This window comes from Arachis duranensis, chromosome 6 (assembly GCF_000817695.3).
Source record: "Arachis duranensis cultivar V14167 chromosome 6, aradu.V14167.gnm2.J7QH, whole genome shotgun sequence".
Lineage (NCBI taxonomy): Eukaryota > Viridiplantae > Streptophyta > Magnoliopsida > Fabales > Fabaceae > Arachis > Arachis duranensis.
Window position 1 is genome coordinate 12,958,963 of NC_029777.3, and position 16,127 is coordinate 12,975,089.

Consider the following 16,127-nt stretch of genomic DNA (forward strand, 5'->3'; position numbering starts at 1 on the left):
AAACTATATAGCACGTGCATTTTAGTAGCATCCCCTTCAAACGCAAGAGGTATATATACAGACTAGAGTCAGATACGCACCCATCGTATCACAACAGGATCAACAGAAACTTCCCATTTCTCGTTTACTCTAATCTCTCTTCAATGAATTTCTTTAAATCCATTCTCTCCGACGATCCAGATCCCCCTGGATCCGAATCTGAATCCGACAATGCGCCTCACCCGCAAAACGCAACCGATCCTGATCCCTCCTCATCCAACGCCGCCACAGCCACCGCCGACCACAGTGACGGCGTCGATGGCAGCGGGTGGATTCGGTTCGGTGGCCTGATCAAAACCCTAACCTCCAAATCCGAATCGATAATCGAGACGTACCGCCGGGACCTCCAAGAATTCGGCACGGGACTCAAGAAGGAGATTGAGGTTGCCCATGGCTCCCTCGAGACGGTGGGCCAGGCCATCGATCAGTTGGGATCTACTGTTGTCAAAGGAACGGCCCAGATCATCTCCCAAGGTAAGGAAGCAATTCTGGCCGCCGATCTCGATTCCGATAACAATAGCAACAAAAGCACTAAAAGCCCTAGCAAAGATGGTAGTAGCTCGAATTTGAAAGGGTATAGTAGGTTTGAAGCTCAGATTCGTGCTATTCAGGGTGATGCTAGCACTTACACTGATGAGCCTGAGGATTTGGAAGAGTATGGAAAATGGAAATCAGGGTTTTCGTTGGAAGGGAAGGCTAAGGAATTGGAGGGTTTGCTTAGTGAGAATGAGGCTATGGAGAGTGTTTACAAGAGGCTTGTTCCGAATAGCGTGGATAACGAGAGTTTCTGGTTAAGGTATTTCTATAAGGTATATAAGCTGAAGAAAGCTGAGGATGTGAGGGCTAGACTTGTGACGACAATGTCAAGGGAAGAGGAGGATTTGAGTTGGGATGTAACAGATGTTGAAGATGATGATGATGATGATGATGAGGAGGAGGAGGAGGAGGAGGAGGGAGAAGAGAATGTGGGTCATGGTAAATCAAAGGGTGTGATTGATAAGGAGGTTAGTGGTGAAACTTTGGCAATTGAGGGGAATTCTGAGTTGCAAGGTGGTAAATTTGGTGAAAAGGGTGTGGTCGAAACAAAGAGATTGAGTGTGGAAGTGGGGGGAAATAGTTCATTGCAAAGTGAAAGTAAGGAACATGGCAATGTTTCTGTTGGGGAAACTAAAGTTGAGAGCTCAGTGATTGCTCAAAAGGCGGATGATGGAAGCAACTCATGCAAGGAAGTCGTGAAGGAAGTGATTGAATCTGGGAAGAATAGTGATTATGCAGCTGGTTCTGATGAGAAAGTGATAGTGGAAACAAAAGTTGATGATGGAAAACCTTAGGTGGTTGAGGCAAGTAAGAGCCCGGCACACCAGGAAGAGGAGGATCTCAGTTGGGATGAGATTGAGGATCTCAGTAGTATTGATGAAAAGAAGACAAGTCCGCCTCGGAGTGGAAGCCCAAGCAAAGTTGATGTGCGGAAGCGACTGAGTGTTGCAGAGGAAGAAGAAGACTTGAGTTGGGACATTGAAGATGATGATGATGATGCTGTTAAGTCTTGAGACACTTGATGCTCACTGATCTGAGTTCTGGTGAGAGGCATAATTGTGTAAGTGTGATTATGATTATTCTTTGATAAGTGAAATTAAATTAGCATTTTCTTTGTTTCTACTTATGTATAAATTGATTTAGAAATAGTGGTGTCATTTGTTTTGTCTTTCTTGTATGAAAAGCAATTGTTTCTATATAGATTATCTTGTCTTTTTAAATTTGTCAGTTGTTTCGAATATTTATGAGATTATGATGACTTCAAACAGAATTCTGGATAACTCTTCATGACAATCCCCTTACTATTTCTTTTATAAGTTAATCGATCTGTTGTAATTATTAGTGCCAGCAAATTATCCTTTTTAAATTCAGAATTGGTTATAGACTTATAGTTGCATCATTTGGAATACTCTTCTTTAAATAGCTCTTCCAGTTAGTCTAATTTGTTATATTAAAGAGCTTTATCAATGGAAACAATTAACCAGCAACTTGTTCATTTGATTTAAGTGTGTTGAAAGTTTGAAGTATAATAAGTAAGCACATTTACCCTATATAAATATATTAGTTCTCTCTAAACTAATAAACGTATCAAGTAGTGCCTGCCGAGTGAAAAAATGAAGGTATGAAGACGACGGATGACAGATCAGAAAGTAATTAAAAAACAAAAATCTTCACTTGAAGCATTTAAAGCAGTAGTTTCTATTTCGGTTAAAACAGTATGAAGATCAGATGTGGCAGCCAGAAATAGTATGAAAATCAGATGTGGCAGTCCAGAAGTTTTGGAAACGAATCAAAATATTCGACTTGTCTTGATATGTAAATGTACCAACACAGTATTAAGTAGATAAACATAACTTTGAATAATGTTGATGTTTAATATGAAAAATATAACCTATCTCTTAATTCACACTCTTCACATTTGAAAGCTAGATTCCTAAATCCCTTAAACTGATTGGAACACATACTAACCTATTGTGAACTCTATAGTTTATACCTTATAAGCTATCCGTCTAGTAAGTTCAAAAAGAAAAAGACGGGGGAGGGGTGAAAAATAGAAAAAAACACACTCTTCTAGCAGCAATCGGGCTCCTTTGTACAACAAATGGACATCCTCCACTGGTCCAAGGTAACTTTCTTGATTCACATTCCTTTGAAACCCGTGCTGCTTCTAAACTAAAATCTTACCTTAACCTCCAACTGTAATGCTGGGTTCAGAAGTTGACTCTCCCATATGTCAGATATGTGAATTGGTTGGCGTTGATAATGCCATAAGGCGTCCCTTTTGTGCTCGAGGTGGGAGGTGCCTTGCAGGTTTCCTGGATGCTACCTTCCAAGGCAAGAAAACCCCAGTCCCAGCTCCACCAGGAAGTTTGCCAGGGTTCATTGCCATAGGGTGTACAGGGTTTGTTAGCATGATTATTGGAGCATGAAGTATTCCCCATTTGGGCATCATGTCCATAATCTCATAGCTGCTTACAGCTCCATTTGGCACAGCATATGGGCTAGCAATGCCGGGTTGCCAAAGAGTCATTGCGTTTGTCACGGTCGGAGTTAGTGACTGGCATTGATTGGAGTCTGGCCTCACTCTAAAGAAGCTGATGCTAATCCTTCCGTTCGGTGATGGACACATTACGTGTCTTGCAATGTCTGCATTATTTCCTCTCATCACTAAAAAAGACCTGCCAAAGTAAGATGAAATACAAGTAAAAACATTAATATTAATGTTTTGATCGTTAAAAATGACATTTAATTTTCTAATTTTATTTTTTGTGAATGACAAAATGTCCTTTTAACAATATTATTACAACTAAATGATACTAAAAATGTAAGTTGTTGAAAGAAAAAAAAGTGATATATAAGCGATAAAGACATTATATAACTAATAAATACAATTATACAAAGAATTGAAAATCTAACGAATATAATCACACATTTACCTAGTACATAGGTTCAACAAATTAAAAAAATAAAAATAAAAACTATGATCATTAACCAAATTCTAGTTGTGCAAAAAATTAATACAAGCGGAGAGGGAGAAAGAGATATGAGATTATGTAAGAGGAGATAAAGAAAATGTGTAAAATAAATGTTGACTTATATAGTAAATATATAAAGGTTTAATTATTCTATTAGTCCCTATAGTTTTGCGAAATTTTCAATTAGGTTTTTATACTTTTTTTCCTTTTAATTGAGTTCTTGCACCAATTTTTTTTTAATTGAGTCTCTACATTTTTTTTCTTTTATTTGGGTCCCGGTACCAATTTTTTTTTTTAGTTAGGTCCCTATAAAATTAAGCCGATTATTGCTAAGAGGGACCTAATTGAAAAAAAAAAGTTTGGTGTAGGGACTCACTTAAAAGAAAAAAATATAGGAATTTAATTAAAAATTTTACAAAACTATAGAGACTAACAGAAAAATTAAACCATATATAAAAGAGTGATGAATATGAAATGAGAGAAGAAATTAGATTTTAATTAAATTTATATCTATTAAAAAATTAACATCAACATTAAAAATAATAGTATAATTTACATAAAAATAAAGGGTAATAAAATATGAAAAATTAAGGTTAAATACTAATTTTATAATGAAAAATAATAAAAAAATGAGAAGCAATAAATTTAATATAAGAGAACGAAATAAATTTTATAACTCAATTATAGCTATTAAAGAGAAATAATATTAAAAAAATCCTTAAACATTATATATAAAGATAAATTATTATAAGAAAATGAAAATACAATAAAAATTTTATAATATAATACAAAGATAAAAGATTATGTCACCTAATAAAAATTTATGTGACAATATAAAATAAAATTAAATATCTAAGAATAATTATAGACCTATCTTTAAATTTTCTTTTAGGGCAAAGTACGTAAATAAATAAATTGATCAAACCTTTTACCCAAATACACAAAACTGATATTCCTTACCTGATTGTGCAATTTGACACTTCTATGTAAACCGTGGGAAGCTACCACGGTTTACAATTTTAATATAAACCGTGGCAACCTACCACGGTTTATGAAGGGAGAATGTTTAACGTAAACCGTGACAAACTCCCACGGTTTATGAAGAAAAAAATTTTATAGTAAACCCTTGTAGGTTACAACGGTTTAGGAACACCAAAATTCTATATATATGTGGGTGACATTCTACTTGCACAAGAGATCATTCTCACAATGGCAAGTGAGGAAGAGAGTGTTCTTGCTTTAGTGCATTACTCTGAAAAAATTAAAAAAAGCAAAAGCCATGGTGTGAAGTTCACAGACAAATAACCATTAAGTGTGTTCATCAGTTCATCAAGCACTTTGTCAGATCTAAAGAACAGCATCTTGCAGAAATTTGGCGTCTTCGGTACGAAGTGGGTGAAGAAGCTATTCTACAAGATTCCCATCGTAGTTGTCTCGACGGGTGTTCAGTATGATACCTTTGTGCTAGCGGCTGATGAAGATATTAGGGTTCTGTTCCATTGTGTTAGGAGTTTTCCAGAGATCTGAATTCACGAGTTGTTTGCGAAGTTGGAGGTTGGTGTCGATAGTTATGGGGCATCAGCTCCATTTCAGAGCTCGACTGCCGCGGGAGGTGCGTCTAGTTCGATGCCTGCGGTCAGACCGTATCTTCCGCCGGTGGGTTCCCCTATGTTCGCGGCTGATTTAGAGCGAACGGTGGTTGTTGGTTCTGTACAGTTGGAGAATGAAGGAATATTTGAGCAGCCTGATGTTATTGGCACCGGTGGTGGCCAGTTACCTTATATGGAAGGCTTTGGTGAACCTGATAGAGTAGAGAATGCAATGTGTGACGATGACTCTGACCAGGAGCCTGTCGATATCATCGGGGACAGCGACGACGACACAGGTGCCAATCCACATGCGCAGCATGGGCCTTCAAGTTCTGCTTCTCAACAGTACCCTCCACACTTCTCCACACTAAACTTGGAGGTTCTTGGTCAACAAGAGGACGGTGGTAACACCGTCGGGGGCTCTTCTACAGAATTTCAGATTGGGCAATCTTTTCAGAATAAAGATGAGGCTGTGCTGAGTGTGAAGGACTATAGCATCCAGAGAGGTGTTGAGTACAGAGTCATCGAATCAGATCATCTGAAGTATCATGGAAAATGCAAGCAATTCGGCAAGGGTTGTACTTGGTTGATTCGCATTGCGCTGCGTGCACGAAAGGGCACTTGGGAGATTAGGAGGTACAGCGGGCCACACACATGCTTGGCAACCTCTATTTCCAGTGATCACCGTCAGTTGGATTACCACGTTATCTGTGCGAGGATTCTTCCGTTGGTTAGGGCAGATGCTGCAGTTACAGTAAATGTACTACAACAAGCTACAGAAGCTGATTATGGTTTCAGGCCTAGTTACAAGAAGGTTTGGATGGCGAAACAGAAGGCAGTGGCACAAATATATGGAGATTGGGAAGAGTCGTACGCGGAGTTGCCACGTTGGATGCTAGGAGTACAGTCAACAATGGCCGGAACAGTAACTGTGTTGAAGACCTCTCCTGTTTGGCTTCGTGGTGAGGTTGATGAGTCGACGGTGTACTTTCACCGATTATTCTGGACATTCCCACCCTATATCGAGGCATTCCGTCATTGCAAGCCCCTCGTCAGTATTGACGGTACCCACTTGTATGGCAAGTATGGAGGGACACTGCTGTTGGCGATTGCGCAGGATGGGAACTCCAACATCCTCCCCATTGCATTCGCCCTTGTGGAAGGAGAAAATGTAGAGTCGTGGTCATTCTTCTTGTCCAACCTACGAGAGCATGTGACTCCTCAGGAGGGTATCCTTGTAATCTCTGACAGGCATAACGGGATCAAGGCAGAGCTTGAGGCACCTGAGACTGGGTGGCTACCGCCTCGTGCTTTCCGAGCGTACTGTATTCGGCATGTGGCAGCGAATTTTGTCCCAACTTTCAAAGGTAAAGATTCAAGGAGGATGTTAGTGAATGCTGCCTACGCAAGGACTGAAGCAGAGTTTTATTACTGGTTTGACATCATGCGGACTGAGAATCCAGCAATGTGTGAATGGGCCAATCGGATGGAGTACGACAAATGGACCCAACATGAGGATAGTGGTAGACGGTTCGGACACATGACAACCAACATCAGTGAATGTGTGAACTCGGTGCTAAAGGGAACTCGAAGCCTCCCGGTCACATCGTTGGTTCAGTCAACTTACGGGAGGCTTGCTCAGCTTTTTGTGGTACGGGGACATACAGCAGAGGCACAACTCGGATCTGGTAATGAATTTTGCCAGGCATTGGCCAAGGCAATTGATCGGAATCTAAGAGACTCAAGGTGCTTCACTGTCACGTTATACGACAGGCATCAATCGGAGTACACCGTGGCCGAGACAACACCAACTGGGCGCTTCTCGTTGGGTAGCTACAGAGTTTCCCTTAAAGATCACAGATGCGACTGTGGCCACTTTCAGGCGCTGCATTATCCTTGTTGCCACGCCATTGCATGCTGCGCCTCATATGCTGGGCCAACCATCATTCCTGATCCTAACATGAGGCGTGCAAAGGAAGGTCGTCCAAGGGCAACCAGGATCCGTGGTAGTATGGATCAGTCTCTGGAGAACCAGCCGAAGCGCTGTGGGCTATGCCATCAGGCTGGGCATACGCGGAGGAACTGTGACCAGCGAAGACATACTACCGGGAGGGATGCGTAGATCTCATTACCTTGTTGTTTTAGTTGTTTTATTAACTGTTCAGTTGAGTTATATATGGTTGGTTAAGTCTATGAATGTCACCATGTTGATTTTCTGCATTAATTTCATATAAATAAAATACGTTTATTTTAGATGTTTGATTGCATCAATGTGGTATCATTTAGACTGCGCATGATAACTGTGACGGAAATAATGTATATCTTAGAATCTCAAACCGCTTAAACTATCAAATACATAGCAGATAACATATCATTTAGACTGTACACTGTGATCAAATTTTTTCCTTCATAAACCGTGGGAGCTTGCCACGGTTTATGTTAAACATTCTCCCTTCATAAACCGTGGTAGCTCGCCACGGTTTACACACAAATCACACAATTCATAAACCGTGGTAGGTTGCCACGGTTTATGTTAAAATTGTAAACCATGGTAGCTTCCCACGGTTTACATAAAAGTGTCAAATTGCACAATCAAATAAGGAATATCAATTTGGTGGATACTACAATGAAGATGGCAAAAATATCTTCTCATGAAGATGCTTTGGTTAAAAGTGTGGTTTATTTATTTAGCCACACTTTAAACAAAAACAACACTTTTATAAATATCAAAATCTAACCATACAATCCATCATCCAAAGGTCAAAAAGAAATATACTCATATGAAGACAATTATGCCATCTTCATTGTAGTATCCACCTATCAATTTTGTGTATTTGAGTAAAGAGTTTGATCAATTTATTTATTTACGTACTTTGCCCTCTCTTTTAATATATTATAAATAAAGTACTCGATTTTTTTTCGATTGTTTGTAAACTCTCAATCCAAAAATTAGGAAGAAAACGTCTTGCTACCCAATTCCAATCGAATATAGTATCTACCCCCAAAGACAGTACAAACTGAAGAGAGATTCTATGGTGTGGATAATACGATAAAATATTCACACGAGAACGATGGATAGCTTAGTGCTAGATGAACATAAGATTAATTCTTATTATAGTTGTATTTGCAGCAGCTAGTCTCTGCTATATACTAAATATCAATATTAGTTTGTATACTTTTATCACTTTTGTTTTAAAGAATACTAACTTTAATCTCTCTCGTTGAAATTTAACAAAATTCTCCGAAACAAAACCCTCTCACAATAAATCTTAACCTCATAAAAATTGTTTTCTTCTTATTGATTATACCAATTTCATAAAATGAATTATTATATTATTAATTTTCAAATAAAAATAACAAACTATTTTAAAGAACTTTAAATTGAATTATAATATTCTCAAATTTTATTGGAAGTTAATACATTAATAATTATTTTTGAAAGGAGTAACCATCAAATATTAGATATATTCTCAAAAAAATATTTTAGTGATCGAATTTCGATATATAATTTTTTGTGAAAATGATTAAAAATATAGGACCTTTTCATAGTTAAAATTTTTTGATTTCGCGCCAATTAAAATTTTTATTTTTTTGTCAAAGGTCGAAAAGTATTTTAAAAAGTGGAAAAGAAGAGGTTTGAAAATAAAATATTATTTCAATTATTTTTATGCACTTTTTAAATAATTATCTAAAATATTTTTAAAAAAATTGGATCAAATACATAATTTGTCTACTAATATAAAAATTATTTGTCACTTATAAAAGATAATTTTATTATTATTTTTGCTAATTTTTTAAATTTTTTAGACATTTTTATTGTTTTAATTTTTTAGATTTATTTTTGTCTGCAGTTAAATTTTTTAAAATATTTTGTTTTATGTTTTTACTTAATTAATATGATCAAAATCAATTTATAATTTGTTTAATTTTTTTATTTTGTCTTAGAAATTTTAAGGAGAGAGAAACTAGCAAAAATGTATAATTTATTAAAGAGAGAGAGAAAGAGAGCCAACTTAAAATTTAAAAGAGGGAATTTAGCTAATATTATTACTATTAATAGAAAATTTTAATTTTTTTATCTCAATAAAAAATTTAATTTTAATGCACTGTAAATTTAAAGTAATTTTATATGTGTATTCAATTATGTAATGCCACATAAATAAAAATAATTATTTTTTATATTAATAGCATAAATAATCATCAAAAAAATAGATATAAATATACGATAGTATAAAATATTTTATACTGTCAATATATTAAAATTAAACTCTTTAATAATATAGAATAATTACTTTAAAATATAAATTTTACATTCTTTTTATAACAATTTTTTGATTAGGTAAAAAGAGAGAGAGAAAAGGTTAACATGCCTCTTTTGTGTTAGTGCCTATGATTATTACTATTTTAATCGTCCATATATCGTGTCAAAGATTTAGTGTGTAGTTTAATTTATTTCATCGAAAATTACGTACTAACTCTAACAAATAACACCATCTCAAAAAATATAGTGCAAGGGAGCGTTATAGGTTTATAAATGGCTAATAGAAAAAATTTTAAATTGAAATGTCAATAGTAATTAGAATTAGAGATGACTACCTAAATCTATAGGTATCCATTTCGTTCTTACCCGTTTGAGACGGATAAATTATCCGTCCTCACACCGTAAAATGATTAATAATATTATATCATATTTAAATTTTAATTTTAATTTATGTTATATATGTAAATGATGGTTATATAATTTTTAAAATTTAATTTTATTTGTTGGATTTAATAATTATAGGGGCGGGATCGGTACCTGCAAGAGCGGGTTAGGGTTTAACATTTTACTACCCACAGGTAGGGACGGGTGGGTTTGATACGGGTTTTTGTAGGGCGGGGCGGGGTCGGATAGAGCAAAAACCCACCTCTACCTGCTCCGTTGCCACCCCTAACTAGAACTGGTTGTGGAATAATACTAACATTTTAGAGAAGTTCAAATTCACTATATGGCTTGGCTTACATGATGCTCTACCGACTGAGACCTTTTGATTCAAGCAACATTTAGCTTTTTCAGATATGTGTAAGAGATGTAACAAGGCGCAGGAAACTATGGAGCATTGCCTTAGAGACATATTGGTGTTGAACGAAAAATATTTTCGATGAGGAAAAAGCTATTCGAAAACATCAGTAGTTATCGAACAAGACACTTGTGCAAGTATTGGACTAAGGTTCTCGACACGGGTTCGAATTTAATGCCTTTTCGATAAAACGAGTAAGTGAAATCGAACAAGGTATTCGAGTTAGCTGATCGAAGTATGTTATTCGAATAAAGGAATTGGGTAACTTTTATAGCTGAGAAGTTAAAGATTTTCATCACGCGAGAAAATTATGGAAAACGTTTAAGCGGGAACGGTTATGAAGAAAAATGCATTCAAGGCTATAATTTTATAATTAACTATAATTAATGGTCAGTTACCAAATTATGATTATAAATACTAGGAAGTTTAAGGGACTAAGGGTTGAAACTTTGAATTCAGAAAAAACACTCTAAGCACACTCACATCTCAGAGAATTTCTGAGTCTGCAATCGAGTTAATTTTTCTGTAGGGTTTTTTTCCATGTTTTCACTTTCTTAATCTACTTGTAAATTTTATTTTTTCAAGTAAATCTATCTTTCAAGTATCTTCTATTCTCTTTGTTTGATTTATTTGTTTGTGCATCTTTAAATTTTCATGTCAAAGTTCTTTGATTCAGTCGAAGGCATTTTTATTGCTTTATTTTAGTTTCAATGCAAATTTTTACGCTTCTGTTATTAATTTACAAACTTTCTTTTATTCTTATTTTCAATACTTGTCTAATCGAAGACACTTTGATGCACTTCTAGAAAACTGGTACTCACACAGAAGAATAGGTTTTGCTCCCAGATCATTAGATATCAAACCACCATCGATTTGCTAAAAATCGACAAAATAATTGGATTCTAGTATCCTGGACTCGACGGGTGGTACTGCTCTTGAAGAGTGGTTTTGAAAAGTCTTGGCTAACAATGAGGCGTCTTTTGGTGCAGGACTTTAATTTGGTGGGTATGGAGACACAGGTGCAATGATATATTCAATGCTGACAACCCTTGGACAGACCACAAGGTTGTTACCTTGGCCAGAATTACCGCCAAGGACTTACAAGTTTACAGGAATCGAAACAATGCCTTTAGGTCTCTCCGAAATTGTCTGTGTTGGAAACCACAGGCAACAGTTTAAAGTTAATTATGATGCAAGTTTGTATCTGGATTCAAATTTAGCGAAATTTGGGTGTATTATTAGAGATTCTAAGGAAAATTGAATTTCGGACTGCTCTGAAAGCATTCTCCCCTAATCTATCATCATATGTGAATTATTTGCTGCTTGGAAGGGATTGGTTTTAGTTTGGGATTGTGGTTTGAGGGATATTATATGTGAAAATGCATGATCTTACAAGTGAGTATTCGTCTGAAGTAACAGATTTAGTTCACAAGATTCATGAGCTTTTTATCTTGTTCTTGACTTGTTCATGTTGAGTGGGTGTCCCAAGAAACAAATAGAGCTCCGGATTGATGACTAGATATGGTGCCAAGAGTAACTTTAATCATGTTATTTGGTTTGAGTCTTGTATTGATCTCCAATAAATCATCCGCTTTGGATATAGAATATATAGTGTTTACTTTATTTCTTTGCATGTTTAGACCAAATTTTTTTTTCTTAAACCTAAAATCTTAAAAAGCTAAGATAGAAAATGTAATTTAACAATACAAAGGAAGAGGGTTGATGTTCGCTAATTAAAAATTAGCTCTTTATATTTATTCATTTTTTATAAATATATATATATATATTATTCAATAAAAAATGTCTTTATCATCAAATCATAAAAGATTTGAAAGTATAGATAAATATATATCAAGTAATAATATGCACATGAAATTATCAGTATTTGTTTCCCATAAAATTGTCATTTCTGAAAATCTCAAAATTCATTTATTTAATCCATAACATGCAAAATTATAATTATTTGTATAAAAAGCATTTTATACCAAATAAAATTGACAAGATTAAAACTACTAAAGTTTAACATCAGTATTTAATTTCTTTGTGGTTGTGTTTTGCCTTTTGGGCATTCTGCCCCAATATTAATTAAAAAATATGAGTATAAATTTGGCTATGATATATGAACGCTGATACAGATATAGAATATATATGATATGACATAGGATACGTAAATACACAAATTTAAAAATTTTATAAAAAAAGGAGACACAATATATCTATAAAATATAAAATATTTTTTGAAATAATTATTGTAATGATATTTTGGTATTTTATTGATATTAAAATATAAAATTAATTTTTTATTATTTTTAATGTTTTTTTAATTATATAAAGTATTTAAAATATTTTTTATTTTAATAATTAATAATATATGATATTTCTAAACTTATTTTAAAAATACGTATTAAGAATAAGGCTGGACATATCGACATGTGATCGAATTTAATTAGATATGTTTAAGCGTTTTCGAAAAAATTTTTTTTATTTTTTATTTTTTATTAGGATGTGGTTGGGCACAAAACACTCGCATATCGAACGAATGTCAATGAATATCATGTCTAAAATATGTCTGTGAAAACCACAAATAAAAAAAAAATATCCATGCTTAATAGATATTTAATAAAATTCAAATCTTTACAACTTTTATGACAATAGATATTTAATAAAATTCAAATCTTTACAACTTTTATGACAGTAACACAAAGACGTTTAGTTAATTGCATTGGATTACTGAAACACTTTAAAAAAAATTTCTTGGATATATACGAGAATTTTATCCAAGCAGTATGCTTTGTATTAAAATAAAATTTTAATAATTTTTTTATGCCATATCATATTGATTTAATGAGTAATAATGATAAGAACATACACTAAATTTTATATACTCATTTAAAACTGGCCACTTATCAACCAAATAATTGAAGTGGCTCCTAATCCATTCTAGGATATATACATTATGCATGTTATAGTTCTTACAGCAGCCATTTTCCATGTCTAACATGTTGACGATGATATAGCACTTCGGAGATGGTTATGTTCTTGGTAAAATAATGAATAGTGACAATAACAACTAGAATTTGTTATAGTTTCAACAATCATATTATTTTTCGAGAGATTTGCCCAAGAGAATTGTTATTGAGTTAATAACAATACTTTTTGGAGTTTGTTACACTATGCTGATAAATTTATACACACTTTGACTACAAGAAATTATTGAAATAGTGATCGATTTGGGTGGTCGCCAAAACCATGGTCGCTAATAAGAAAATAGCGACTAACTTCGATCACTAAACTTTAGCGACCGATTTTTTAGCAAGACCACCAAACCCTCACCAAAGAGTATCGGTCACTAAATCAATCGCTAACAAAATCGGTCTCTTAGTAAATCGATCACTAAATGGCGACCAACTTTTTGGTCGCTAATTTGTAACTAGTTTTTCAGTCTCCAATTCAATTACTAATTGTGGACCAATATTTTAGCAACCAGCATTTCAGTCACTAAATCAATCGCTAATTAAACTAAACATTTTAATGACCAAATTTTCATAGCTAATCCTAATTTTTTAATTATCAATATTTTACTAAAGTTTTACATCTAGGCCATCAAATATTAAAAACCCATCAACATAAAACCTACACCTTAACATATAAAAGTAAACAACACTTTATTATTATTATTATTATTATTTAATTTATAAAAAAAAGTGAATTAGTAGGCAATGCCTTTTAATATAGTAGTTCTTATAAAGAACAAAATTAGCTATAATTAGAGATAAAATCCCTCAATCATATTTATAACAATAACAATTATGGTTACAAATATAATGTTTGCAGCATGCTGCAAATATATGGTTACAAATGAAGGTTGAGAAAAAGAAAGGGTGCTCTTAATATTCACATGTGAGACTAAATATTCTTCCGCAGCACTCTCTACAGCTTCATTAGCTCTCCAAACCTGTCAAAGTTAGTCTTACCGTTATGCTTTGTCCATTATTTCACCACAAGTTGTGAGCATTATAACTGCATTGGGGAGAAAAACTTTCTTCCATATTGCAAAGTTTATCTGCTCATTTTTTTCTTTAGCTTATAAGGAGGAATGAAAGTTAATTCCTCAAATTGGATACAACTTTTTTGCTCTTATCAGCCAATGAAATGAAAGCCTTAACAAGCTCCTCCCCTTATCATGAATAGAATAGAAGCTGCAAAAACATTTATGAATAGAACAGAGGAAAATTGAATTTCAACAAATATGACACAGATCAATGTAATTTTCCATCAAACAAGTTAAAAGGGGCTTCTAACTGTGCTCTATACCTCCAATGCAGTTATACTACCCTGCTTCTTAGCCGACCTGTAACAGATCAATCATCAATGTAAATATTTCACTTATTTTTTATAGATTGCAGACCTGCAGACCTTTATAATTTAAATATTTCTCTTATTTTTTAAATATATCGGTATTCATAGATCTGCAGACCCTTATTTGAAGTAATGCTCATTTCGATTTCTAAAATTGGTGTAATTCTAACCTTTTAAAATGATTGATTAATTCAGTGAGTCTTTGTTACTTCCTAGCCAAACTTGTTGATGGGAATAGTTAAATGCTACTTTGGAACAGCTACTTGATATGGATACTTTTGTTACTATGGCCAATATAAAAATTGGTATACACTAATTAAATGACATAAATTAATTTCAAATAAGATATTGTGATTAACAGATCAGGTGACAATAGACAGTAGTAGAGTGGAATCACATCAGCATTTGCTAAGGTTGATTCAATTGCTATCTGGTGGGAGACTCGAAAATCATGTTGACTACATCATGTGTGATTTATCATTTATGCAATGTAATTAATTATTATTTGAAAAGTTATTTGTATTTATTGTAAGTACGAGGGATAGGGTATATACAAAGAAGAGTGGTAAGTACTTACATGAATGAGGTAATTGCCTTAGGCAAGCTTCCCTCTTGAACCTTGTTCAACACCTTCTCGTCTATGCAGAGTTGAATCAAACTTAATAAGAATAATTATGTGCCATGTCTACTGACCTGAATAGAGAAAACATTTTCTATTATCAAGTTGCCTTACAGGATCAGAAATGTATGCATCCACAGCATCCATTAATTTTAAGATAGCCTTCTTTCCAAGTTCTTCATTTGTCCCCTGCAAGGCAGACAGGGCTGAACCTCGAACAATTGGAATCTCTTCCCCAGGAAACTTGTAGAAACTAAGTAGCTCTGCTAAAAAAGAAAGGTTGTTTGCCGATAGATGCATATCCATTATATACGCTGAGGATAGTAGGCTTGTGATTGATTCTGTGATGATGAAGAAGGGTCTACTATTCTTGATGCCTTAATTGTAGATGTGGCTGAGGAACACTTGTGATTGATTGGTTTATGTGGCAGTAAACCCTTCTTCATCATCACAGAATCAACAATAAGCTATCACCATCACCCTCCTCGTCTTTCCAATGAAGAACGTAAACATAATCCAACCAATACCTGTAATCTTCTTCAGTAGAAGGTGTTATTGCCTTTTTATTCATTGGAGATTCTGCTTCGAAGGGTGGCTTAGTTTTTGTTGAAAGTGCTGAATCAGTGCTTTCTCCTCCTGATTTTGAACCTCCCTAATTGCTAACACATTGACACGTGCAGCTAGTGGGATGATAAAGCTTAATGACCAATTTGGTTAGAGGTATGCAGTATTTGGTTACTCCCCAACTTTCTCACTTCTCGGTAACCAGTTTGGTTTCGGCAATCCCAAGGTTAAACATGCAATAGAATGATCTCTTTGTTTTCTCATTGGATGATAACACCATCACACGGATTGCCTTTCGTTGATCAGCCAAATATTTTTATTTCAAATTCCTACTAAAACTCATTAGCGGGAATTTTCTCGCAAAAATTTTCGAATGAATATTAAA

At 34.3% G+C, this 16,127-nt stretch overlaps 4 protein-coding genes across 4 annotated transcripts in view; 2 read left to right on the forward strand and 2 right to left on the reverse strand.

Moving 5' to 3' along the window:
• Nucleotides 1–74: 74 nt before the first annotated feature.
• LOC107492844 (uncharacterized) lies at nucleotides 75–1,856 on the forward strand. Its single transcript, XM_016113893.3, is given in 1 exon segment — nucleotides 75–1,856. A coding segment is annotated over 1 exon segment (1,446 nt). The 5' UTR covers nucleotides 75–143; the 3' UTR covers nucleotides 1,590–1,856.
• Nucleotides 1,857–2,620: 764 nt separating this feature from the next.
• Nucleotides 2,621–16,127, reverse strand: part of LOC107492841 (RNA demethylase ALKBH10B) — a 92,051-nt gene continuing 78,544 nt past the window's right edge. The window contains exon 8 of the mRNA XM_052263037.1: nucleotides 2,621–2,760. The gene's annotated coding sequence lies outside the window, so the exon portion shown is untranslated. The remainder of the gene's footprint in view (nucleotides 2,761–16,127) is intronic.
• Nucleotides 5,178–7,262, forward strand: LOC107492745 (uncharacterized). Its single transcript, XM_016113803.1, has one exon. The coding sequence runs from the start codon at nucleotides 5,178–5,180 to the stop codon at nucleotides 7,260–7,262; it is 2,085 nt and encodes a 694-aa protein (XP_015969289.1).
• LOC107492843 (uncharacterized) lies at nucleotides 13,967–15,484 on the reverse strand. The gene is made up of 5 exons (XM_052262955.1): nucleotides 15,253–15,484; nucleotides 15,137–15,197; nucleotides 14,919–15,017; nucleotides 14,515–14,551; nucleotides 13,967–14,155 (listed from the first exon to the last, which is right to left on the reverse strand). The coding sequence occupies exons 1-5, from the start codon at nucleotides 15,482–15,484 to the stop codon at nucleotides 13,967–13,969; spliced, it is 618 nt and encodes a 205-aa protein (XP_052118915.1).